The sequence below is a fragment of the Hevea brasiliensis genome, chromosome 5 (assembly GCF_030052815.1).
Source record: "Hevea brasiliensis isolate MT/VB/25A 57/8 chromosome 5, ASM3005281v1, whole genome shotgun sequence".
In the NCBI taxonomy this organism is placed as follows: Eukaryota; Viridiplantae; Streptophyta; class Magnoliopsida; order Malpighiales; family Euphorbiaceae; genus Hevea; species Hevea brasiliensis.
The window spans coordinates 8675650-8701113 of record NC_079497.1 but is presented as its reverse complement, the minus strand read 5'-3'; the positions used below and the strand labels follow the sequence as shown (position 1 = coordinate 8701113).

The following is a 25464-nucleotide window of genomic DNA, read 5'->3' as shown; positions in this document are numbered from 1 at the left end:
AAAGACAGATTTACATCAACCCGTTAATCACAGACCGCACATGCCCGTGTCTTCTTTTCTGGTTCGCATGCACATTTATATGTATCTGTCTTTTTTCTCTACTTCAACCATCTCTCTGTAGACACAAAGTACTATACTCCATTATTCATGGCTGCCTTAAGCTTCATAATTGGTATCATTGGTCAGTTCCTCTCTCCTCTCATTATTTCTCCATATTTGAGCTTCATGGGTTTTTTATAATTCATTTTGTGTTTGTTAGATTTCTCTCAATTTCATGTTATGTGTCGTCTGCAGGTAATATCATTTCTATTCTGGTTTTTGCTTCTCCCATGTAAGTACCGGCCATGAAAAATTATTGATTTTTCCTGTTTTCGTATATCGGTTTTATAGATTTAGATCGTTTATCTGGCTCAGATTAACTTCGGCATGTGCAATTTGGATGGGTTTGATAATACTTCTGTCATATGATTGGCTAGAAAGTAGTTTTCTTTTCTGATAAAGGTACCATGTTAAAAGCAATACTGAAAACCTATGCATACTCGGTGGAAGCACCGTCTCCCCTTTTCTCTATATCTTAGTAGTCACTTCTCTGGTTCTAAGGCCATCCCTTGCTTTAGGAATAGGGGACAGCTCTCCTCTCCTCCCCTAGTTTGGTTGCGTATAGTTTTGTCGTATTGTGATTTATTATGATTATGTAAAGAAAATAAGCTGGACATTAACTACCTCAAACGGAGAAGAAGGTTTATTTGAGTTTGTATACAGTAGAAATATTTTATTTCAAATTAGTATATAACAACATATACCCTCATATTTAGATATGAACATCTGAACGTAATGTCTAAATCTTATATATAACACAAACATTATCCCAAATCAACATAAGACAATCAAACCAAATCTAGTACATTCTTTGTGAGGGATGTTGCGAAAATCTGTTATGGTTGATGTTTCAATAGTTTTCTACATTGGTTAATAATCTTGCTAGCTAGTATTATGTGAGACACTGTTAGTAGTGATGGATCCAATTTTTTTTTTTCATATACATATAAAAAAATACATAAATTAAAAATAAGATTTTCAATTTAACTTTTTAAGTGTTAGGAGTTTAATATCTAAAAATTTAGTAACATAAAATTAAGCTAATCTGATATTTTTTTTTTGTTAAAATAAGAGAAAAAAAAATAGCAAAATTCAAGACACATAAATAACCAACTAAATTTTAATTTTTATTAGGAAGAGGATTTAATAATAATTTATGAGGAACCAATTTATATATATATATATATATATATAATTTACCTCTCATTTTCTATTGTCTATACCTCTCATTTTCTATTGTCTATCTGTCACTCACTGAGTTGTGGTCTCTGGTTTCCTTCTAGGCTCTTGCCATGTCTATTCCCAAATCTTCCGGCATCTCCCTTGGCCGAAGTTAATCTTCTCCTATCTCATCTATTTCTGGGTTCTTTGTTTTTCGTGGTTTCCGTTCAATCCAACTAGGTGCTTTGCCAGCCTTTTCTTTTGGATGAGTCCCCCTGTTCTATACGTCTCTGAACGATTTACACTTTCCTCTGTAGTAGCCTGTGGTCTCATCTAAAGAGCATAGGCAGCAGTGGCATTGAGCCGAAGCTATGTTTGCTAGTTCTAGGGGTTGCAGATCTTATATCCAGTTTTTGTTAGGTTTTCGGCCTTTCTCTTTCTGGGCTTGGGGTTGGAAGTGCAATCAGGTGACTTTTGTTAGTAGGCTTTGGGCCGAGAGTTTTATATAAACCTAAGCATTATTAAAGCTATTTTGTGAATAGAAAAATTCAGAACCTGCCTCGTTGTTGTTCGTGATGTATCTGAATAAATTAATCAAAATGAAAATCTCAGAATTTATTGTGATACAAGTAATTTAACATAATATCTGAGCAAAAGAAAATGCTAATTAGTTTTTGGTTTACAGAAAGACCTTTTGGACAGTGGTGAAGAAGAAATCGACAGAAAATTACAGAGGGGTTCCATACATAACTACATTACTGAGCACAAGTTTATGGACTTTCTATGGACTTCTGAACCCAGATGGTTTGCTTGTGGTAACAGTGAATGGGACTGGTGTTGCTTTCCAGTTCATTTATGTCACTCTATTTCTCATCTATGCTCCCAAGGATAAGAAGGTGACGTATCAAACCTTTGCTTTTGCTAGATCAAGAGAACTTTAATTTCTTGATGTATAGTGATCAAATTTCTGGTGATGATTATCCAGGTGAAGACAGCAAAATGGGTGGCTTTATTAGATGTGGGTTTTCTTGGGGCAGTGATAACAGTAACCCTTTTAGCCGTCCATGGAAATCTGAGGCTTACCTTTGTTGGAATTTTATGCGCTGCATTAACCATAGGCATGTACGCAGCACCTCTATCTGCCATGGTAATCTGATAGAAACAGGGCATGAAAACTTTGCAAGTAATTTGTTTAGCAAAACAGAGTTAATCTATTTCTCCGTGTTTATGTGTAACAGAGAACCGTGGTAAAGACCAAGAGTGTGGAGTACATGCCATTCTTGCTTTCCTTCTTCCTCTTCCTCAATGGAGGTGTTTGGTCCGTCTATGCAGTGATCGTCAAAGACTTCTATATTGGAGTGAGTTTTCACTTTCGTCTATTTAATTAATTTCTTGGATCGAAGTCGAGACTTCATAATCAGTTAATGTTTTCAGGTGCCCAATGCAACAGGGTTCGCGTTGGGGTCAGCCCAACTAATTCTTTATGCAATGTATAAGAACAAGTCGAAGTCAGCTAAATCCATAGAAGCCATGGAAGAAGTAGGCTCAGCTCACTTGGTCAAAGGAGGCATCGAGATGCAGTCGCACAATGACGATGAAGATGATGAGACTGGCATCAACAACCGAAGCCTCAACAAGGGAAAAAGCCTACCAAAGCCATCCGCAAATAGACAATATAGCTTTAAAAAAATCTTGAGGACACTTTCATTGAATGCTCAAGATTTGCAATCTGGTTGGCCCAATGAGAGTGATGTTGAGAATATGAAACTCGGAAACGATCACCCTTGAGAGTTTTACATTTTAATATGCTATTGTATGTCCTTGTAGCTTTTTTTATACCTACTTCAATTAATTATTTTAATATTTATGAAGAAAGCAGTTAAATTTATTATATTTTATGATGCTTAAGTTTGTAAGATAACCAGAAAAACATCAAATAGTTATAAGTACCTTATTATATTATAATATAATAAATAACTATTAAATAATTTATAATTTATATATAATAAAAAATGTGACGTGATAATAGTTTTGTGAAAATAACAGGCTTGGATCAAAATTCTTAGGCCTGTTCCAACCCACAACAAAAAAGCCCATTTCAAGGCCCTAACTCCTTGTGACGTTTATAGTTTAAAGTTCACAAGACCGTTTGCTACTTCGCTTCAACAGATAACTACCATTTCATGTCTTGCTTTCTTGTCTTCCAATATATATAGAAGAAAAAGAAGAAAAAGAAATCACCACCACCTCCAAGAAGTTTAAGGATACAAAGAGATGTCTCTAATTTACACCAAAACCTACGCATCTCTATCAACCATTCTTTGCCTAATTCTCTTATTTTCGCAATCTCTATCATCATCTTCAGGAGACCAGCAGCCAACAGTGTATGAAATCCTCAGGGACTACAACTTTCCTATGGGGCTACTTCCCAAGGGAGTTCTTGGCTATGATCTTGACCAAACAACAGGTAAATTTTCTGCATTCTTGAACGGTACTTGCAGCTTTTCTCTTGAAAGATCTTATCGGCTTAGATACAAGTCAACCATCCAAGGGTTCATATCCAGAGGGAGGCTTTCGAGCTTGGAGGGTGTTAGCGTGAAGTTGTTTTTCATGTGGGTTGATATTTTTGAGGTTTCAAGAAATGGTGATGATATTGAATTCTATGTTGGGATTGGTTGTGCTGGATTTCCTATAGATGATTTTGTGGAGCTTCCCCAATGTGGGTGTGGTTTGAACTGTCCAAAACAGAGGAAAGCAAGCGAGCTCAGCTTGTCTTCTTCATAAGGAAACTTGAATCAAAGATTTCAATCATATGAATTGTAATTTATTGGACTTCTTGATTGTGACTATTGATTGATTGGAATGAATAGAATTTGGGTTGTGTTTATTGTCATAGCTCATAAATTCTTGATGCTTTTCCATTCCAGTGAACTTGAATGGTTTCTTTTTTATGGGATTTCATAAAGTTACTTTGTCATTGCATTTCTTGATTTGTGTGTGTGACTAGAAAATTAAGACTTCTGATGAAGTTGTTACAAAGGTTAGCTCCACTTATACGTCAAATCAAAGGTATTGAATGCTTCAAGATGATCTGGGATAACCAAAATCTGAGGCGTAATTTTCTGTGCCTATGTGTCTGCTTGCTTACAACTGACAGAAGGGGCAATCAAGGATGTTGAGATGGAAAATCACTGGAAGTTTCGTCAGATATATTTCTTCATACACTTGAAGGAAAAATGGATGGGGCATGGCACAATTTCTACATTTCCTTGGATGTGAGGCCAATCTGCGAAGGCCCTCCAAGGCAGCCAGGCACAGGGAGGTCTTTTCCTTATTGACATGATGCTATGTACGCGGAAAAGTCCATTTTTCAGAGGAGTGTTTTTCACTCCTTTCTATCACCATACATACAAAAAGATAATTTCATTATGAGTTATTCACGACTCTATGCAAAACTGTAGCTTTGTACTGTACATTAATGGAAGGTAACCTGATATTTCAGCACATTGACAGAAACTTGCCACAGAAGATTTCATTTGTACCCTTTTTATACATTGAGAAGAAAAGTTGCCAGTCTAAAAGCAACGACTTGTTTCCGTTTCTAAGAGCAATTCTCTTCAAAAAGAAAAGGACTTGGACTTCGCAATATAAAATTGAGTCAAGGGTTGAGTCTGTGTTCATGAATGCAAAAGAATCACAGGTCATTCCACATCAAATTTAACTTTCCAAAAGAAACTTACTTTAATATGTTTTCCAAATGTACTTACCGATGCCTTTCATTTTTTTAATCTCTGTCTGCTGAGAGTTGGTGAGATCCATGTTTTTTATAGTCTTATTTTAATTTTATAGGATAGATTTTAATATTTAAGTATTTTAAAGGTTTTTTTAATACCATTATTGTTTCTTTGGATAATTTAAGCAATGATTTAATTTAATTTTAATTAAAATTAAAATTCCAAATTTTACAATTTTAAAAATAACTTAAATATCGTTAAATTATTTTTTATAAAAATTAAAATTATTATTATTATTATTCATCATTTCTATTATCGGTGATAAATTATTATTATTATTATTATTATTATTATTATTATTATTATTATTATTATTATTATTATTATTATTATTATTATTATTATCTTTCCATTTATTGTCATTGTCATCTCTCATCTCCAACCCTAAATCATCACTAGCGTTGTTATTAAACTAATTGAATTCTTGTGTTATGTGAGAAATAATTATAAAAATTATAATATTAAATTATTTAATAAGTATTTTAATAATATAATAATGTCTGAATATAAAATAAAATAAGATATAAAAGATATAGATGTTTTCTTTAAAATATTCTAAATGATGCAATAATTAAAATTTTAAATATTAAAAAATTTAAAATAAAAAATAGTAATATATAATAAATTTTAAATATTTAATGATATATAAGTCGTAATTAATTATAAATAAATATTAATTCTAAACTTAAAAAAAAATCTTAATTTATTCAATTACAGCTAAAAAAATAAAATAATGCCATAATTTACAAAAGTTTTAAATATTAAAATTCACAAGATAAAAAAATAGTAATATAATAATATAAATGAAATTTCAATATTTAATTATATGATTAGATTTTCAAAATCGTTATTAATTATAAAAAAATTCAAAATTTTTTTAAAAAAAATAGATAAGAATATTAAATAAAAAGAGACATTCTCTTTGCTTTAATTTTAACATAGATATATAGGCAGATATAGGTATATATTATTGCTATAAACATACAATTATGATCATTAAAGGATATATTTAGAAATTGCTGATAGTTAGAAGTAATATTTAAAAAAATATATATCTTTATAAATATATTAATTAAAGAATATTGAAATTAATTAAAAAATAAATTTAATATTTTTAATCATAATAAAATATAAAATAAAATAATAACAAAATTAAAAAAAATAAACAATATTTGAAATAATTAATTTTTTTAAGAGAGTACTTTTTTAATTTTTAAAATTCATTGTCAAATGAAGTCTAACTATTATCATTAACTATCATTTATGAACTATTATTAAGTTGTTATCAATTACATCATGGTAACTAAGGTTACTTGCTTATAGAGAAGGGTTATTTTTATGATTAGAAATCTGAATTAAAAAAAAAAAATTGCCATAGACTTTTAAAAGAATATAGTAAAACTCTAAAAACACCAACAATTAATGCAATACCATGGATTTTAATAAGTGATGTCCAATAAATATATTTAAAAAAAAGCCATTTTGTCCTCAAATTCTTGTTTTCTTATGCTTTTTTAGCTTTTCTTATGGACATTAACCTATTAATTTTGTGAACTTAAGCTCATGTTTAAATCCAACAACCTTCGTGAAAATCAGCCTCTTATAAATAAAATAATTCCAAATTTAACTTTATTAATTAAAATTTAATTTAAAATTAATACACACTAGCCGCAAATGCACGAGTCATTCAAATAATATAAAAATAGATATCATTCTCTTGAATAGTTGAGTTTTCAATTGAATTTTGAATATAAAGTTAATTATATATGAAAATCTAACTAAACAATGAATAAAAATTTAGAGTTTAAAATTTGAGATGTAAGATAGCAAAATTTAATTTAAACAATTAACTAACTTATAATTGACTAAAATTAAGTAAGCAACATTTATTTAATGAAATTAGTAAAGCTAAAATTAATTAGAGCTCAAAATTAAAATTCTAAACAATAATCGGTAAAAAGACGATTCCATTGTTAAAGGATTATATTCAAATTCATTTGAGATTTCCACCATGTCACGACCCAACCTATGGGCCGGACCGGCACTAGGACCTGGGCCAGCTTAAAGCCCCCGAGGCCCGTAGTAAGCCTAACTGTTCATTAACCCAACTCTAAGGCCCATTTGGGCCCAATATCAAGAAAACAAACGGACAGAGTCCGGCCATAAAATGGACTTTCCAACGGGGAGTTTTCGACTCACCCGACCTGTAAACACAATATATAGTCAATTGGGGAGCTCAACTCACCCTCCACATACTCATCAACATAATAATAAACGGGAGCTCAGCTCCCTCATCCAATCCATCAAAACAGACATAGAATATTAAGTTTACAGGTCCATCATGATAATAATATTACAGACTAAATTCAAATAATTACTGCTAACACATGCGGAAATTCTAGGAGTAATTAAAATTACACAAATATTAATAAACAACCTGCGAAGTAGAAAAGCAGGTTAACCCAGAACAAAATATCCTCCTGTGGCCTGTAAAAATTTTTGAACAGGAGTGAGCGTTCGACTCAGAGAGTAAAATATCAATTTTAACCATAATCTCTATAACTATCTAAAACTAATGCACCCTGTAGAGTGAAATGCAACATCCACATCATTTTCACATCATAACATCAAAAAGGTAATTTGGAGCACTCACGCACCCTGTAACATCAATCATAATATATGGGAGCTGATCCCCTATACAGCTCTCTTAAATCCAACTCGGTGCCAAGAACTCATTTCGGACTTCCACTTAAATACCAAATCGGGGTCCCAGCGAAGAACTCAAGCCGTGTCTACCCCGAAGGACCGGGTCCCAGCGAAGAACTCAAGCCGTGTCTACCCGTCCTATCCATAATCCACACCACATCACACGCACGCCAACGCACGCACACTGCTCCAAATTATCACAACAACATACATGGCACTTTAACATTTATCAATGCATCAAAAATCGTGCCTAGAGTTTAACTACATAAATATATGTATATAAGTGATGCATGGGCATGCTGAACATATAATAATATCGAAATTACAATTAAAATTAATATTCTACTCACAAACTTGACGATAAATTACTGTGGCGGCTGGGCGGAGGAAGAAGGTCATCCACTCCGACAATTACATTACATCTATTTAATAAATTTGACTCAATACAAACAAAGAAAAATATCAAGTATGTCCTAAGTCGTGCCGAAAATCCGGCAGAGTCTCCCCTATACCTAGGACCTATCCAACCTGCAAAAGGGCTAAAAACGCACTTCTATATTCACAATCCATATATCAACAGTTCAATCATATCACACACTCTCCCGCCCATCAAATCAATCATCCATCACAATACGCAAAATTTCAATTTAGTCCTTATTATTGATCATTTTTGCAAAAACTGCCCAAACAAGCTCTAAAAATTATAAAACTTTTCCCCGCGGTCCTTAGCAATATTACTAAGCTATTGCAAAAAGAATCGTAATTTTCTAAGCTACCACGAATATTTTATGGATTTTTAATCCTATTTAAGCACTAGAAAATTACGTAAAAACTAGGTTCGAGTTTACCTTTGCCGATTCCGACTTCGGGGACGCGCTCGGGACGTCTGACAATGGGGGGCTAGCCAAAACCTCGGCCCAATTCGGAGACTTTTCCAGAACGGTCCGTTCGCCTGAATTTTGCATACCAGATCAACTGTCTAATTTCCGAGAATCGAGTATAACTACACTAAGACCATAACACTGGGGTTAGTACATAAATTTTTCAGAATTTTCTAAGCTCATTTAATGCTCGAAAATACACCGCGGTTAGTGGGACCCACCGAAAAACGGTGTCGGAAAAATTCGAAATTTATGTCGTTGCGAAGCTCTCGACGAATGGAGCGTGCTGGTGGCCTCGGTTTCCTCGTGGAATTCACGGTTTTCGAGAAATCTAGACCAAAAGTCGAAATGGGCTAAAATCTTCCCGAGCAAAAAATCGGACAATCCGCTCGATGGATTTCGGCGTTCTTGGTGTCTATGGAAAGCTCTCCACGAGTAGATGATTTTGGACACAAGACCCGGTCCAATTGGTGGCCGGATCGGCCGGATTTGGCCGAGGAAGTCGGGCACATGGCGCAGGGACGTTAGCGGCGTTCATTGCTTATACGTACGCAGACTGGTCATTGGTCTGGTCAAGTGCAAGGCAAGAAGTGAGAGGAGAGAGAAACGAGAGAGAAGAGAGGAGAGGGCGTCGCCCGCGGGAGGAAGAAAAAGAGAAGAGACCGGTCCGATTCGACCGGTCCGATCCGATCCGGTTCGATTCGGCCGGTTCGATTTGAAATACAAAATTTTGAATTTTTACTTTGCCTCGGGATCGAAAACGAGGTCCAAAAATTCCGAAAAAATTCCGTAAAACTCAGAAAAATACGTAGACTCCAAATATATTTTTAGTTTTGCCACGTGGTCTTTAAATTAATTTTTAAAAATCATCAAAGTTTATATTTTCGGAAAATCGAACCCGATTTTTAAAATCTGAAAAATCTCAAAAAAATTCCTAAAATTCAAATAAAATTAAAATACCAAAAATACTCATAAATAATAAAATTTTGGAGTGTTACATTCTTCCCCCCTTACAGAAAATTCGTCCTCGAATTTTTACACAAGGCAGAATAAAGTACATGATTATACATTGAACAAGTAAGGGTACTTGCTACGCATGTCCCGTTCTGACTCCCAGGTGCACTCTTCCACCGACTGACTCCTCCACAAAACCTTAACCATAGGGATCTGTTTGGATCTTAGCTGTCTTACTTGGTAGTCCACTATGGCTATAGGTTGCTCCTCAAATGTCAAATTCTCCTTTAGCTCTATCACATCCGGCTGCAGTACATGAGAAGGATCGAGAATGTATTTCCTGAGCATGGAGATGTGAAACACGGGATGAACGTGAGAAAGGTTGGGTGGTAGCTCCAACCGGTAGGCAACTGCTCCAACTCTATCCGTAACCTCAAAAGGTCCAATATACCGAGGTGCCAACTTGCCCTTCTTTCCGAATCTCATGACTCCCTTCATTGGAGATACCTTCAGGAATACATAGTCGCCATCGCAAACTCCACATCCCTCCGTCCGGGTCTGCGTAACTCTTCTGCTCATCGAAAGCCGCCCTCGTTCCTCGACAAAGGAACTACCTCTGAAGTGTACTGCACTAGGTCTACATCATGCACCCTTGCTTCCCCCATTTCTGTCCAACACAGAGGAGACCTACACTTTCTTCCATATAATGCCTCATAGGGTGCCATCCCTATGCTGGAGTGATAACTGTTGTTATAGGCAAACTCCACCAAAGCTAGCTGCTCATCCCATTGACCTCCAAAATCCAAGACACTCATGCGAAGCATGTCTTCCAGTGTTTGGATTGTCCTTTCTGATCGTCCGTCTGCGAGGGTGGAAAGTCAGATCGAAGTTCAATTGTGTGCCAAGTGCCTCCCGCAACTTTCTCCAAAACCGAGAAGTGAATGGGGCCCTCTGTCGATATTATGGAAGCTTAACTCCATGCAACTGACTATTTCTCGAATGTAGAGCGTATATCTTGTGCTACGTAGTATGTAGTCTTCTGGTAAGAAGTGAGCTGATTTGGTCAAGCGGTCTACAATTACCCATATCGAATCATATCCTCGTGGTACGAGGCAACCTCCACAAAATCCATAGTGATCATTTCCCACTTCCATTCTGGGATAGGGAGCTCTTGCAGCTTCCCTGACGGTCTCTGGTGTTCAAACTTCACCTTCTAACAAGTCAAGCACTTGGACACAAAGTCTGCGATGTCCCTCTTCATGCCATTCCACCAATAGCTATCTTTCACATCATGGTACATCTTGGTGGAACCTGGATGGACACTGTACAGTGTGTAGTGTGCCTCTCGCATGATTTCATTCCTGAGGTTGTCCACATCGGGCACACATATCCTAGAACCTTGCACTAGGGTGCCATCATTGGCAAATCCAAACTCACCACCTTCACCTTGTTGTACTCTTTCTATAATCTTCATCAGTTGTTGGTCTCTGTGCTGGGAAACTCTAACTCTGTCCCTCAAGTCTGGCCTCACTGAAAAGTGAGCCAACAATACCCCCTCATCTGAAAGATCTAGGATTAAACCTTGATCCATCAGCTCATGTACCTCCTGAATCAATGGTCTCTTCTCTCAAATGTGCGCCAAATCGCTGTAAGATTTTCTCGCTCAAGGCATCCGCCACAACATTGGCCTTCTGTGGTGGTACCGATGGTGCAATCATAGTCTTCGTAAGCTCCATCCATCTTCTCTGTCTCAAGTTCAAGTCCCTCTGTTGGAAGATGTACTTTAAACTCTTGTGGTCGGTGTATATCTCGCACACTTCACCATACAGGTAGTGTCTCCAGATTTTTAGTGCAAAGACTACAGCCGCCATTTCCAAATCATGGGTGGGGTAGTTCTGCTCATGCCTCTTCAGCTGCCTTGAAGCATAAGCCACTACCTTTCTATTCTGCATCAAAACACACCCTAGGCCAACTCTGGAGGCGTCACAATACACGTTGTATCCTTCACCACACGCAGTAGTGTCAACACAGGCGGTGGTTAGACACTCCTTAAGCTTTTGGAAACTCTCCTCACAGTCATCTTTCCAAATGAATGGAACATTCTTCCTGGTCAACTTAGTTAGGGGAGTCGCTATCCTGGAGAAATCTTGTACAAAACGCCTATAGTAGCCAGCTAAACCCAGAAAACTTCGCACCTCTGTGACTATTGTAGGCCTAAGCCAATCAGTTACAGCTTCAATTTTCTTGGGATCCACTTGAATACCGTCACTAGAAACCACGTGTCCCAAGAATGAGATGCTTTCTAGCCAAAATTCACATTTCGAAAATTTGGCGATACCGGTGCTCCCTCAAGGTCTGCAACACCATCCTCAAGTGCCACACGTGTTCTTCCTCGGTCCGAGAGTATACCAGAATGTCATCTATGAATACGATGACAAAACGGTCCAAAAATGGCTTGAACACCCTGTTCATCAAGTCCATGAAGGCTGCTGGTGCATTAGTGAGTCTAAAAGACATCACCAAGAACTCATAATGACCATATCTTGTTCTGAAAGCCGTTTTGGACACGTCCTCATTCCTGATTCTCAATTGATGGTAGCCTGACCGCAGGTCTATCTTGGAAAAGAATCTTGCTCCTTGGAGCTGATCAAACAGATCATCGATCCGAGGAAGTGGATACTTGTTCTTCACAGTCACTTTGTTCAGCTGTCTGTAGTCGATACACAACCTTAATGACCCATCCTTCTTTCTCACAAATAAAACAGGAGCGCCCCAAGGTGAAGTGCTCGGACGTATAAAACCCTTGTCCAAAAGCTCCTGTAGTTGCTTCTTCAGCTCTTTCAATTCTGCTGGGGCCATCCTGTAAGGTGGCATTGATATGGGGTTTGTACCTGGCACAACATCAATGCAAAACTCTATTTCCCTTCCTGGTGGCAACCCTGGAAGCTCCTCTGGGAAGACATCCATAAATTCTCTGACAACAGGAACATTTTCCATGCTGACACCTTCCATAGATGTATCTCTCACCAATGCCAAATACCCTTGGCATCCACGCCTCAACATTTTTCTGGCACTAATTGCTGACACCAAATTATATGGAGCCACGCTCCTGTCACCATCAAAGCTAAATTCTTCCACACCAGGTATGTGGAAATACACCTTTTTGTTCCTGCAGTCTAAGGTGGCATAATGAGTTGCCAACCAATCCATCCCCAGGATTACATCGAAATCCACATCGTAGAGGAACCAAGTCTGCTGGGAGGATCTTTCCATCCACTACCACTGGGCTACCCGGAAAAACCATATCTACCTCTATGTTGTCGCTAAGTGGGGTAGCTACTGACAAAGGGCATTCTAAAGTTGTAGGGTTTCTACCCAACCTCATGGCAAACACAGGGGAGACAAATGAGTGCGTAGCACCCGGATCTATCAAAACACGAGCCTCATAAGAACAGACCAGAAGAATACCTGCCACAACTGCATTTGAAGCTCCGAGCATCCCGGTGGGTCGTGGTGAAAACTCGAGCTTGACCCTACCCCGAGTGGCGTAACCACGACATCGACTTCTACCTCTCGACCGCCTCCAAATCCATGTCCCCTTGTCCTCGGCCACATCGAATCGCCGCCATGTTGGAAGCACCGGATACAATCGGCGAGGAACATTTGCAATGTAACCTCGTGACCCCATCTGTGGCTCGCTGAACACGGGGCAATCCCTAGCAAAGTGACTTGGTTGGCCACACCTGAAGCATACTCCTGACCCCATCAAACAAGGTCCTGAATGTCCTCTTCCACACTGTGCACACGGTGCCAAAGAGGATCCTGAACCAGAGCCGTAATGCCGCGGCTCGAATCTACTACTTCTTTGGATCCGTACCCTGGTCTGAACCCTAGGGATTTGTGTCTAAAACCACTCCTCTTATTTCTGCTTCTTCCTCTGTAAGTAGTTTGGCCACCACTATCCGTAGTACCCATGTGGGGAACACCTGAAGAACCCTCTGCTCTGTTTTTCTTTGCTCTTCCGCTGTCATCCACAGCATAGCTAATCTCAATCTGTCTGGCTCGATCAACCACCACATCAAAAGATCGACGACATCATGGCCAGGTTCGCATACCTCCTGTCAAGCCCCTTTAGGAATCTTTTCACCTTCATAGTTTCTGTAGCTACTGCTGTAGGGGCATATCTGCTCAATTCCAGAAATTCTGTAGCATATTCATCTACAGACCTGCCATTCTGTCTTAAGGCCTCAAAGGCCCACTGTTTCTGATCTCTGAAGCTTTCTGGCACAAACCGATTGATGAACAGTTCCACAAACTGAGCCCATGTCAAACCCTCCATCCGGGGTAACACGTAGTCATTCATCCATTGTCTAGGCATGGGCCCCATGACGTGCTGCATACACTCTATCAATCTTCTATCACCAATGTAATCATTTCTCGCCTGCGCAGGAATCCAAAAACCGATATGCATCGTCTGACACATCATAGGTACCAGGCACCAACTTCTTGAAGTTTATGATCTGTTTGTAAGATTCCTCTCTTGGTGCGGTGGACTGCTGCTGCTGTGGAGGATGGACCATATACTGAGCCATCATGTCGATGGTTCTCTGCAGACCAGCTAGAGTAGCTGCCATGGGGTCCATGGGACCCTGTGCCATAAAGGACTGCTCTCAGGGGTTGTTGCTCCTCTACTTGAGCGACTCTAGGCCTCCTACCCCGCCTCCTGGCAGCGCTCATCCGTGCCGACACCTCGTCGGGCACATCTGTTCTCGTGCGTGGCAGCTCTCCGCTTCTACGCATTTTCCGAAATTCAGCAAAGATTAGCCCACAAAATTCAAAATCAGACATTACATGACTCTCTATAGACTCATATTTACACACAATATATGAAGCAGAAACTAGAAGCAAAGATGACAATGCAAGACGAAGGTGAACCCTATTTTTCCGCATGTGACTCCTAGTAGACTCTTCCCAACACTTAGACAACTTTTCCCTAGGAATCTGGAGCCTAAGCTCTGATACCATATTTGTCACGACCCAACCTATGGGCCGGACCAAGACTAGGACTCGGGCCACCTTAAAGCCCCGAGGCCCGTAGTAAGCCTAACTGTTCATTAACCCAACTCTAAGGCCCATTTGGGCCCAATATCAAGAAAACAAACAGACAGAGTCCGGCCATAAAATGGACTTTCCAACGGGGAGTTTTCGACTCACCCGACCTGTAAACACAATATATAGTCAATTGGGGAGCTCAGCTCACCCTCCACATACTCATCAACATAATAATAAACGGGAGCTCAGCTCCCTCATCCAATCCATCAAAACAGACATAGAATATTAAGTTTACAGGTCCATCATGATAATAATATTACAGACCAAATTCAAATAATTACTGCTAACACATGCGGAAATTCTAGGAGTAATTAAAATTACACAAATATTAATAAACAACCTGCGAAGTAGAAAACAAAGTTAACCTGAACAAAATATCCTCCCGTGGCTCAGAAAATTTTTGAACAGAGTGAGCGTCGACTCAGAGAGTAAAATATCAATTTTAACCATAATCTCTATAACTATCTAAAACTAATGCACTCAGAGAGTGAAATGTAACATCCACATCATTTTCACATCATAACATCAAAAGGTAATTTGGAGCACTCACGCACTCGTAACATCAATCATAATATATGGAGCCGATCCCTATACACTCTCTTAAATCCAACTCAGTGCCGTGAAGAACTCACTGGACTTCCACTTAAATACCAAATCGGGTCCCAGAAGAACTCAAGCCGTGTCTACCCAAGGACCGGTCCCAGCGAAGAACTCAAGCCGTGTCTACCCGTCCTATCCATAGTCCACACCACATCACACGCACGCCAACGCACGCACACTGCTCCAAATTACCACAACAACATACATGGCACTTTAACATTTATCAATGCATCAAAAATCGTGCCTAGAGTTTAACTACATAAATATATGCATATAAGTGATGCATGGGCATCTCGAACATATAATAATATCGAAATTACAATTAAAATTAATATTCTACTCACAAACTTGACGACAAATTACCGTGGGCGGCCGGGCGGAGGAAGAAGGTCATCGGCTCACCGACAATTACATTACATCTATTTAATAAATTTGACTCAATACAAACAAAGAAAAATATCAAGTACGCCCTAAGTCGTAGAAAATCCGCAAAGTCTCCCTATACCTAGACCTACCCAACCCGCAAAGGGCTAAAAACGCACTTCTATATTCACAATCCATATATCAACAGTTCAATCATATCACACAGCCCCTCCCGCCCATCAAATCAATCATCCATCACAATACGTAAAATTTCAATTTAGTCCTTATTATTGATCATTTTTGCAAAACCGCCCAAACAAGCTCTAAAATTATAAAACTTTGCCTCGCGTCCTTAGCAATATTACTAAGCTATTGCAAAAGAATCGTAATTTTCTAAGCTACCACGAATATTTTATGGATTTTTAATCCTATTTAAGCACTAGAAAATTACGTAAAAACTAGGTTGGGTTTACCTTTGCGATTCCGACTTGAGGGACGCTCGGGACGTCTGACAATGGGGGGCTAGCCAAAACCTCGGCCCAATTCGGAGACTTTTCCGTGCAGTGCATGCGGCGAATTTTGCGCATCCGATCAACTGTCGAATTTCCGCGAATCGAGGATACCTACACGAAGCCCATAACACGGGGGTTAGTACATAAATTTTTCAGAATTTTCTAAGCTCATTTAATGCTCGAAAATACACTGCGAAGTTCCGTGGGATCCACCGAAAAATGGTGTCGGAAAAATTCGAAATTTATGTCGTTGCGAAGCTCTCGACGAATGGAGTGTGCTGGTGGCCTCGGTTTCCTCGTGGAATTCACGGTTTTCGAGAAATCTAGACCAAAAGTCGAAATGGGCTAAAATCTTCCCGAGCAAAAATCGGACAATCCGCTCTATGGATTTCGGCGTTCTTGGTGTCTATGGAAAGCTCTCGCCGAGTAGATGATTTTGGACACAAGACCCGGTCCAATTGGTGGCCGGATCGGCCGGATTTGGCCGAGGAAGTCGAGCGCGCGCAAAGGGACGTTCGCGGCGTTCCGGCCGTTTAGCGTGGCCGTGGCCGACTGGTGGCGGCGCGCGCCTTCATTGGTCAGTGGCGGCTAGGGCGAGAGGAGAGAGAAACGAGAGAGAAGAGAGGAGAGGGCGTCGCGCGCGGGAGGAAGAAAAAGAGAAGAGACCGGTCCGATTCGACCGGTCCGATCCGGTCCGGTTCGATTCGGCCGGTTCGATTTGAAATACAAAATTTTGAATTTTTACTCTGCCTCGGGACCGAAAACGAGGTCCAAAAATTCCGAAAAAATTCCGTAAAACTCAGAAAAATACGTAGACTCCAAATATATTTTTAGTTTTGCCACGTGGTCTTTAAATTAATTTTTAAAAATCATCAAAGTTTATATTTTCGGAAAATCGAACCCGATTTTTAAAATCCGAAAAATCTCAAAAAAATTCCTAAAATTCAAATAAAATTAAAATACCAAAAATACTCATAAATAATAAAATTTTGGGGTGTTACACACCAACTAGCCCAATTCATTAAATTAATGGGTTTAAATGAGACAAATTTAAAATTCTTGATATTAATTTTGAGTGAAACAAAAAGTGTTATAATTGACCAAATCCTACTTTCACGGTATTTAGATAAACTAAAACCCATTAAAAGTTTTAACTAATTTATTATGTCTTCTCAATTCTTAGTCTATTTCTATATCTAAGCAATTAAGTAAAATTTATTGATTATCTATCAATTGATTTTCTCATTTTGATTTTTCAATCAAAGATTAAGAGTAATACTTAATGGAGCCTTATATTAAGTATGTCAATAAGCACATAAGAAATGGACTGAACCTCATAAAATTTAATTAAATTGGGACTAACCCATTTTAAATCCACAAAATCATTCAAATATTAAATCCTAACTCCACAATCTAAAACAGCTACTCATAATCCATGTTAATTATAAGAAAATCAAGGTAGAATAATAAATAAAACATGAAAACAATCTAAGAAATGAAAAATCCAATGGTAACTATGAAAAAACTGGAGGAGATGAACCAAAATCTCCACCTGGATCGTAAACTCATCCTTTAAGAACACCCGTCTTTCTCACCTTCCTTCGATTCTTATTCTTTTTCTTTTTTTTTTTTTCTTCTTTTTCTTCTTCTTATGGTAAAGAAAGAGATGGTAAAGAAAGAGATGAGATGGCTTTTATACTCTTTGATAAAAACGCTAGAATAAGCTAAAAGTAGATCTTGTGTGAGGTCATTGCACATATGTAAAAATGTCGCATCAGCTAAATTTAGTAAAGTTGCATAGTTATGTAGGTGCTTGTGTAAGATCTTATGCAAAATCAGGTTTGACAAGAATGGACTTGCACGGCCGTACAGAGCCCTGTGTAACTTTCAGCAAATTTGAGTAGTCTTTTTGATTTTTACATAAACAGTTGTACAACTATGTAGGAAGTTATGCAAATTTTGACAAGTTTGAAGATGTTCTTCAAATTTTTGCATAAAGCAGTTGCACAGCCATGCAGTAGGTTGTGCAACTTTCAATAAGGTTATAACTAGTTTTCTGATTCTTGCACAAGTAGTTGCACGGCCGTGCAGTAGCCTATGCAACTTTTGATAGGTTTTTATATAACTTTTCTATTTTTCTGGATGCAAAGTGCAGACTATACAACTCTTTATGCAATTTTTGGCAGTCACTAACTTAAGCAATTTTTGCACTTTTATCTTTTGCATTTTTTTGCTTAGAATCAACTCTACACACAAGCAAATGACTCCTTAATTTTCAAAAACACAATTTAATCTATAAAACAAAAAGAAATTCATAAATTAAACTAAAATTAATAAACATATTAGCTAAAATTAATTAATAAAAGGAGTAAAATGACTAAAAAACCTAATTTAAAAAATTATTTAATATGTAAATATCAAAAATTAAATTAAAAAAATTATATCTCTAATTCTTTGCAAATTTTATATTTTTAATACAACTTTGATGAAACTTGACAAATAAATAAATATGCAAACCTCCAATTAAAAATTTTTACATTGTTGAGAGTTCCATTCTAAGATCATCATAAAAGAAAAAGAAAATGTTGACCCTACAAGCTCAAAGGAGCATAGATTTTGATGATACCAAAACTTAACTATAATCAAACTAACATTGTTTTAAGTGTTGTGCTTCTCAAAGAACAAAGAAAAAGACTCAAGGATTTCATGATGGATTTGTGCTTTTGAAGAAAAGATGACATTTTAAGATAACACAGGACGAATCAAATGAGATAAAAGAAGAAAATGTTACCTTCCAAAACTGCATTGAAGATCAAAATTGAAGGTACATATAGTATAGAAGTTAGTTTTAACTTTTAGGATTGCTTGTAAAAAGAATTTAGGAGTAGAAGTCAATTATACTTATTTTCAATCTCTCAAAAGATTTTTCTTTTAAATATCATTATTGGCCTAAAAGTATTTGATTATGATTTGGTGTAAAGTTCTAAAGTTTTCAAAGTTATGCAGAAAAGTTTTCCTGGTATGCTAACTGGTTTGCTACTTTTCCAGTATGCTAACTGTCTCAACTCTACACAATATCATAGAAAAAGACAAAATAACGGCTATTTTCTTGAAATTCGTAATTGTAACATTCAAATGAGTTCTCAAATGGTAAAAAACGTTCCAAAACTATAAATACACATACTCTTGGCCATTTTACACTTAATGAAAGTCTCTCCACTGTTTAAAATCATAAAAGCTTTCATTCAAAGTGCTCAAAGTGTTTTTATTGCTCATCATTAGCTTATCTGCTCATCATTGGCTTATCTACTCATCTCTTCTTTATAGATTCTGTTGTATTGAGTAAGAGTGAGTTTTAGACACCTTATTATCATTTATGAGAGGTCATTCAAGAACCTATTGAAACTTGATTGTGAAAAGTGTTTGGGATAACACTTGGTAGAAGTGTGAAGCTACTTGTAAAAGCTTTGATGAGAAGATTTGTAAAAGGGTTTTTGTCTCTTGCCTTTAAAAGAGAAGATTTAGTAGAGTGAAGACTCAAAGTAGGATCTTTGAGAGAGTGGACGTAGGCTAGTTGAGCCGAACCACTATAAAAATTCAGTGTTTAATTTTTTCAACCCTTACTCTTTACATTTATGCATTTTATCTTTCTGATTGAGGTGCTTTTGCTGATATGAAAGTTGATACTATTTATTGTTAAACTTGCTGCAAACTGTGAAAATTGGTTTACTGTTGAATCTGTCGACATCTGATTTAATCTGCTTATTGTTTGATTTGTTGTAAATTAATATATCTAGTGTACTGCTCTGTTTGCTGTGTTGTTAACATATTCATATTACTGAAATTTCTATTGAATGCCAATATAATCTGTTAGATCAGTATACTGATTGCTTATGATCCAACTTTGAATCAATTTATCAATAGAGTTGTATTGTTCACATTTCACATTAGATAATTAAGCTGAACCAAGCTGCAATTTTTCAAAAGTTTTGAGTAAGAATCGAAAAATTATTTTTAGAGTCCAATTCACCCCCTCTCTTGGACATATCTTGGGACATCAAAAAAAAAAAAAAAAAGCACTTAGCAGATGAAATGCTTAACATAAACATGAAGCTTTAAGTATTTGAACAATGCAAATTCATTTTTGGGTTATTGCATCATTTAATTCTGATGTTTATCTCAAAAGTTATTTCATATTATTATCTTTAATTATATCTGATTTTTAAATTTATAAAAGTATAATTTTTAAATTCTTGAATAACATAAAATGTTAAAAAACAATAAAGGGCATATAAATTATGATTGTGCATTTATCGATTATAAAAATTAAATAATATATTTATATAAAATTTAAGTTAATAAAAAATATAAATAATTTATTACAACTTAATTTAAAGATTAAAAACACATTTGATATATGTAAGTATAAGTTTCGATATTTAACTATCCTAATTTTTAGTAAAAATAAATAATTAAATAAATAAAACGCAAATAAATTCGTGGTTCTGTAGTGCTAAATTCACCAAACTTGGCAGGAACGCACTACTGTGGCAAGCCATGATTGGGTAGAATAAAATAATAAATTAATAATATAATAATAGGGATGATGTGTATGGCAATTAATCGCTCACCATCCACGTATTAGCAGACTTTTCAAAATACGCGGTTTTGTACTCTCAACTGCCTGAGCACTTCCAGACTCTTGGAAAATTATTCAATGATTTCAATATATTAAAAAAAAAAAAACTTATTTCTTAGATACTATTATATAATTATTAGATTAAATTGTACTACTAAAATTTGATTTATATAATTATTTTTCATATAAAAATTTAAGATATTTTATCATATTTATAAAATTATATAAAAATATCCACAATACCTTATAAAACTTTTCCAGTTTTGAAAGGCGGAAATTAATGCTATTTAATTTATCATAAAAAAATTATTTAAAGCAAATATGAAAAGATATTAATATTTATATTAGTGTTTAAAGTTAAAGAAATAATTTATAAAAAATTATTTTTTAAAATTTTTTAAAAATTAAAGAAATATTTTGATTATGAATAATAATATATAAAATACTATTAATATAATAAAAAATTATATCAATTTTATGAATGGCATTTGATAGGAACACTTGAGCAAACAACTGAATTTGCATTAAAAAAGTTGTCCCATTAGCTCTTTATAAATATAAATTATCACAGTAAACATTCTATAATTTGGATTTTCTCTCTCTACAGTGGATTTGAAGGTTTCAACCTCCCTATTGAGTCCTCTAGGCAGTTGGTGGCGCAGAAAATAACCTTTTGGAATAGAGAGGGAGAGAGAGATATTAACGAAAATGACAAGTTTATCTTTTCTCTTTTTCTATCTCAAATACTTCTCTCTCTATTCCTTCTCTTCTATTTTTATCTGTTGGGTGCCCATCTGATCCTTTGCTTTGTTCTCTCAAATTTTAATCGTAAATTCTCTGCTTTTTTCTGTCCACTGTTTTCTGCTATCATTTCTCTTAACAAAAAAGCTTTTATCTTTCTTGATTTATTTCATTCAATTTGACACTTACCCTTTTTCTCTTTCTGTACAAAATTTTCTTTTTGATCCTTTATTTCACAGTTTCATTGCTTTATGTGTTCTGGGGTTTCTTTGTCGATAATCGGGTTTGAAGATTTCGCCTTTTCCCACTTTTTCTCTCTCAATAGATAACCTTTTATATTTTCTGTTGGTTTGATTTGGAGGTTAAGATGATGATGATGATGTCAATGGAGGGGATGATGGATAAGGGAGTTTTGGATGATATAATCAGGAGGCTATTGGACGGGAGAGGGGGCAAGCAGGTGCAGCTATCTGAAGGAGAGATCCGTCAATTATGTGTAAACGCACGCCAAATCTTCCTCTCTCAGCCTACTCTCCTTCAGTTAAAAGCTCCCATTCGCATCTGTGGTCAGCACACACCCCTCCTCCTCCTCCTCCTAATATAATAGCATGATATTGATTAATCTTATTATGCAATACTTTGATGATGGGTGCCTTTTATTCTTATTTATTTCTTGGATTTATTGGTTTGTTTGTTGAGAAACAGAGGAAGTAAATCATCATAGTTTGGATAATTTGTATGGAATGGGTGTTGCTTTGCATGATTGGCCATTGTGAGATCTCGCGATTGAATTTTAATTGTGGAAGGGTTGTAATTGTAGCTTGGTGTTGTCGGGTGAAAGGGTTGATTTATTGGATAACTGTTCTATTTGATTATTGATGGGGAAGTTTGATGTGGTAAGTATCATGTTTTTTTCTTGGCAATCACCATTGCATATTTCACTTTTTCCTCCCCACATTTGTATTTGGTTGTGTGGACGTTTGATGCGTAGAATCAAAAGTTGGTGCTGGAGAATATCTACTATTGTTTGAGTCTTATTTTTTCTTCGGAAATTTGCTACAGGAATAATCAAATCCAAAATTTTAAGGTATTGCTTTGTGATTTTGTTGGGTCAAATTTATTGCCTCTTACTCCTTTGGTGCTGTTGGAGCCTGTGTTTAGCCATAAATGTAATGATCCAAAATGCTAAAGGGAAGCAACATGCTTGTCTTTGAATTTTAATGGCCAGAGATAGAAAATGATTTGTATTTGAGGAAAGACAAGAAGTTGGCTTTCAATTTCTTCACTGTTTGTCAATGAACAATTTCCTTTATTGAATAATTTAGATTATTACTGCTGATTTGTATAGGTGAGAAGAAAAAAGTAGTGTGTATGCGCACGCGCAGGTGTGTCTGTGTGTGTGTGTGTGTGTGTGTGTGTATTATTCATCTCCTTAATCCTTCTCTCTGTTCCTTTAGTCTGATATCGTATGTGTTACAGGTGATATACATGGACAATATCAAGACCTCCTGAGGCTATTTGAATATGGTGGCTACCCTCCTTCTTTCAACTATCTTTTTCTTGGAGATTATGTTGATCGAGGGAAGCAAAGTTTGGAGACCATTTGTCTGCTTCTGGCCTACAAAATCAGATATCCTGACAAAGTTTTTCTCTTGAGAGGAAATCATGAGGATGCAAAGATCAATCGGATATATGGGTTTTATGATGAGTGTAAAAGGAGATTCAACGTTAGGCTTTGGAAAATATTTACCGACTGCTTTAATTGTTTGCCCGTGGCTGCGCTAATTGATGAGAAGATACTGTGTATGCACGGCGGCCTATCTCCAGAATTGGAGAATGTGAACCAAATTAGAGAAATTCAGAGGCCTACTGAAATTCCTGATAGTGGTCTTCTTTGTGATCTGCTCTGGTCTGACCCTGATGCTAAGGTTGAGGGCTGGTCAGACAGTGATCGAGGTGTTTCATGTACCTTTGGACCTGATCGGGTTGCTGAGTTTTTGGATAAGAATGACCTTGATCTCATTTGCCGAGGTCATCAGGTAACCAATTCTTACATAAGCAAGCTTACTAAGAATAAAAGATGCATATTTATATTCCCCTGCTGTCATTCAAGTTCTTTGCTTCCATGCATTTTTTTTTCTTTCAATTTTCTTGTTAGAATCCCCTAGATTTGAGGTAGGATTGGTCCCCTTGCCTGCAAATTTAGCAATATAGAGTCCTTGTAGGTGGAATGTGGTAGATCATGATGGGAGATATCTCTTATCGATGTTAGTCACAAAAGGCTAATCTATAATTGGACTTAGTTTTCTGGAAAAATTACTATGCAGGAACTCCTCCCACGATTTTGTTTTCTTTTGCTTGAAATTTCTAATTTGACAAGCTTATCTTTCAATCTAAGGAAAGATTCCTTCATAATAAACAGTGTTTGCGAGTGAAAATGTACCGTATCACGATAGCCCTTAACTACAATCAAAAGGGTATGATAGATGTTCCCTTGTATTGGTGATTGGTAATAGGTAACTTCAGCCATCATTTTGTGTGACATACACGTGGAACAACTTCAAGCACAATAACAGATGTTTTGTTTTATCGGGACCTGAGAACATGATTAATTATGAAATTCAGCATTTCCATATTAAGTTTTTTCTGTTAAATTGCAGGTGGTGGAGGATGGATATGAGTTTTTTGCCAAACGAAGTCTAGTCACAATATTTTCAGCTCCAAACTATGGGGGGGAGTTTGACAATGCAGGTGCTTTATTGAGTGTTGATGAATCTCTAGTTTGTTCCTTTGAGATATTGAAGCCAGCTGCATCAGCAAGCAGTTCAAAGTTGCCCCTTAAGAAGGTTATAAATCTGACTTTTTTTGTCTGCCTTATTTAATATGGGATGACTGACCTTGGCTTCCTGTGTGAGACTTCCATGGTGGAAACCATCTGACCTTTTTCTTGTCCCTGTTCAAACAGCCTCCTAAAGTTGGAAATATCTAACATGGGCAAAGGAACTTGGAGATTCCTGGTTTTGAATACGAGATAGAGCGAGCTCACTTCATGCTTCGGTTTGAACTCTCCGTTACGGGGCAGTCTTAGGAGATGAGAAAACTTTTAACCCTATTAAAGGAGCAGACGATTCAATTTGCAATGCAGATTACTAGAGGAAAAAAAAATCTGTAGATCAAAGGTACTTGCTATCTTCTGGCCAGGAGCTGAAAATTTCACATTGAACCCCATTTGATAATTTCCTGTCTCCATCGCTTAGCATATGCCATCTACCGATTCTGCCTTGATTTTTGTTGAGTTTGTATGAGTACCAACTGTGGTTTTCTCATGTAAGTCCTCTTTCTTACCTATTAAACATTAAAAAAAAAAAAAAAAGTTCATTGCTGGCAGCTTGAGCTGTATCAGATTGTACCTTTTCTTTTCATTCCAGTTTTCTCGCTCAATGTGTAAATAAAATGGTTCATGTATAATAAAACCAAGCAACGAAGTTTGTGTTCAGGCCTGAAAGAGACTACATTGAACAAAATTTGCTCATTTATTGTGCAAGGCTCAGAATTGTTAATGTTAGGCAAAATGGTAGATGAAAGTTACCTTGCATCTGTGGATAGGCCTGGCCTACTCTTCTGGTCCCTAGATAAGGACTGGAAATTGGACTGCATCTCTCGATTTGGTTTCGGTTTTAATCTGATTTGAATAAATCCAGCAATTATAATTTTTTTCAATTTTTTTTTTTTTTTTTTAAGAAAAACTGCCAAGTAAATAAGTAATGATACAAAACAATCAAATCGGGAGAGAAAACTAGTTTACCTGCGTGCTCCACTTTAAACCCATGTGGGATTCTACAAGTTTGTTTCTGCTGCGAATACGCAATCACCTCACAAGGTTTCCGGATACAGCCATTGAT

The 25464-nt window shown here is 36.5% G+C and overlaps 3 protein-coding genes and 1 long non-coding RNA gene across 4 annotated transcripts; 3 read left to right on the top strand and 1 right to left on the bottom strand.

The window, feature by feature from the left end:
* The first annotated feature begins 45 nt into the window (after positions 1-45).
* LOC110666151 (bidirectional sugar transporter SWEET16) lies at positions 46-3121 on the top strand. The gene is made up of 6 exons (XM_021826547.2): positions 46-181; positions 295-331; positions 1946-2156; positions 2246-2407; positions 2499-2618; positions 2695-3121. The coding sequence occupies exons 1-6, from the start codon at positions 148-150 to the stop codon at positions 3046-3048; spliced, it is 918 nt and encodes a 305-aa protein (XP_021682239.2). The 5' UTR covers positions 46-147; the 3' UTR covers positions 3049-3121.
* Positions 3122-3488: 367 nt separating this feature from the next.
* On the top strand, positions 3489-4155 carry LOC110666152 (uncharacterized protein At5g01610). Its single transcript, XM_021826549.2, has one exon. It carries the CDS (start codon positions 3535-3537, stop codon positions 4042-4044), a length of 510 nt encoding a protein of 169 aa, XP_021682241.2. The 5' UTR covers positions 3489-3534; the 3' UTR covers positions 4045-4155.
* Positions 4156-21491: 17336 nt separating this feature from the next.
* LOC110642105 (serine/threonine-protein phosphatase PP1) lies at positions 21492-24949 on the top strand. Its single transcript, XM_021794052.2, has 4 exons — positions 21492-22128; positions 23042-23601; positions 24223-24408; positions 24528-24949. The coding sequence occupies exons 1-4, from the start codon at positions 21930-21932 to the stop codon at positions 24549-24551; spliced, it is 969 nt and encodes a 322-aa protein (XP_021649744.2). The 5' UTR covers positions 21492-21929; the 3' UTR covers positions 24552-24949.
* On the bottom strand, positions 24732-25287 carry LOC131179893 (uncharacterized). Its single transcript, XR_009148813.1, has 2 exons — positions 25152-25287; positions 24732-24907 (listed from the first exon to the last, which is right to left on the bottom strand). It is a non-coding gene; the product is annotated as an uncharacterized LOC131179893 (long non-coding RNA).
* Positions 25288-25464: the final 177 nt, after the last annotated feature.

What these genes read in the sequence shown, in the direction of transcription:
- LOC110666151 (XM_021826547.2), top strand. Translation starts at nt 148, where the DNA reads ATGGCTGCCTTAAGCTTCATAATTGGTATCATTG. An exon ending in ATGCTCCCAAGGATAAGAAG is followed by an intron (nt 2,157 to 2,245) that starts GTGACGTATCAA and finishes ATGATTATCCAG; the next exon opens with GTGAAGACAGCAAAATGGGT. An exon ending in CAGCACCTCTATCTGCCATG is followed by an intron (nt 2,408 to 2,498) that starts GTAATCTGATAG and finishes TATGTGTAACAG; the next exon opens with AGAACCGTGGTAAAGACCAA.
- LOC110666152 (XM_021826549.2), top strand. Translation starts at nt 3,535, where the DNA reads ATGTCTCTAATTTACACCAAAACCTACGCATCTCTATCAACCATTCTT.
- LOC110642105 (XM_021794052.2), top strand. Translation starts at nt 21,930, where the DNA reads ATGATGATGATGATGTCAATGGAGGGGATGATGGATAAGGGAGTTTTG. An exon ending in AGCTCCCATTCGCATCTGTG is followed by an intron (nt 22,129 to 23,041) that starts GTCAGCACACAC and finishes TATGTGTTACAG; the next exon opens with GTGATATACATGGACAATAT. An exon ending in CAAAGTTGCCCCTTAAGAAG is followed by an intron (nt 24,409 to 24,527) that starts GTTATAAATCTG and finishes CTGTTCAAACAG; the next exon opens with CCTCCTAAAGTTGGAAATAT.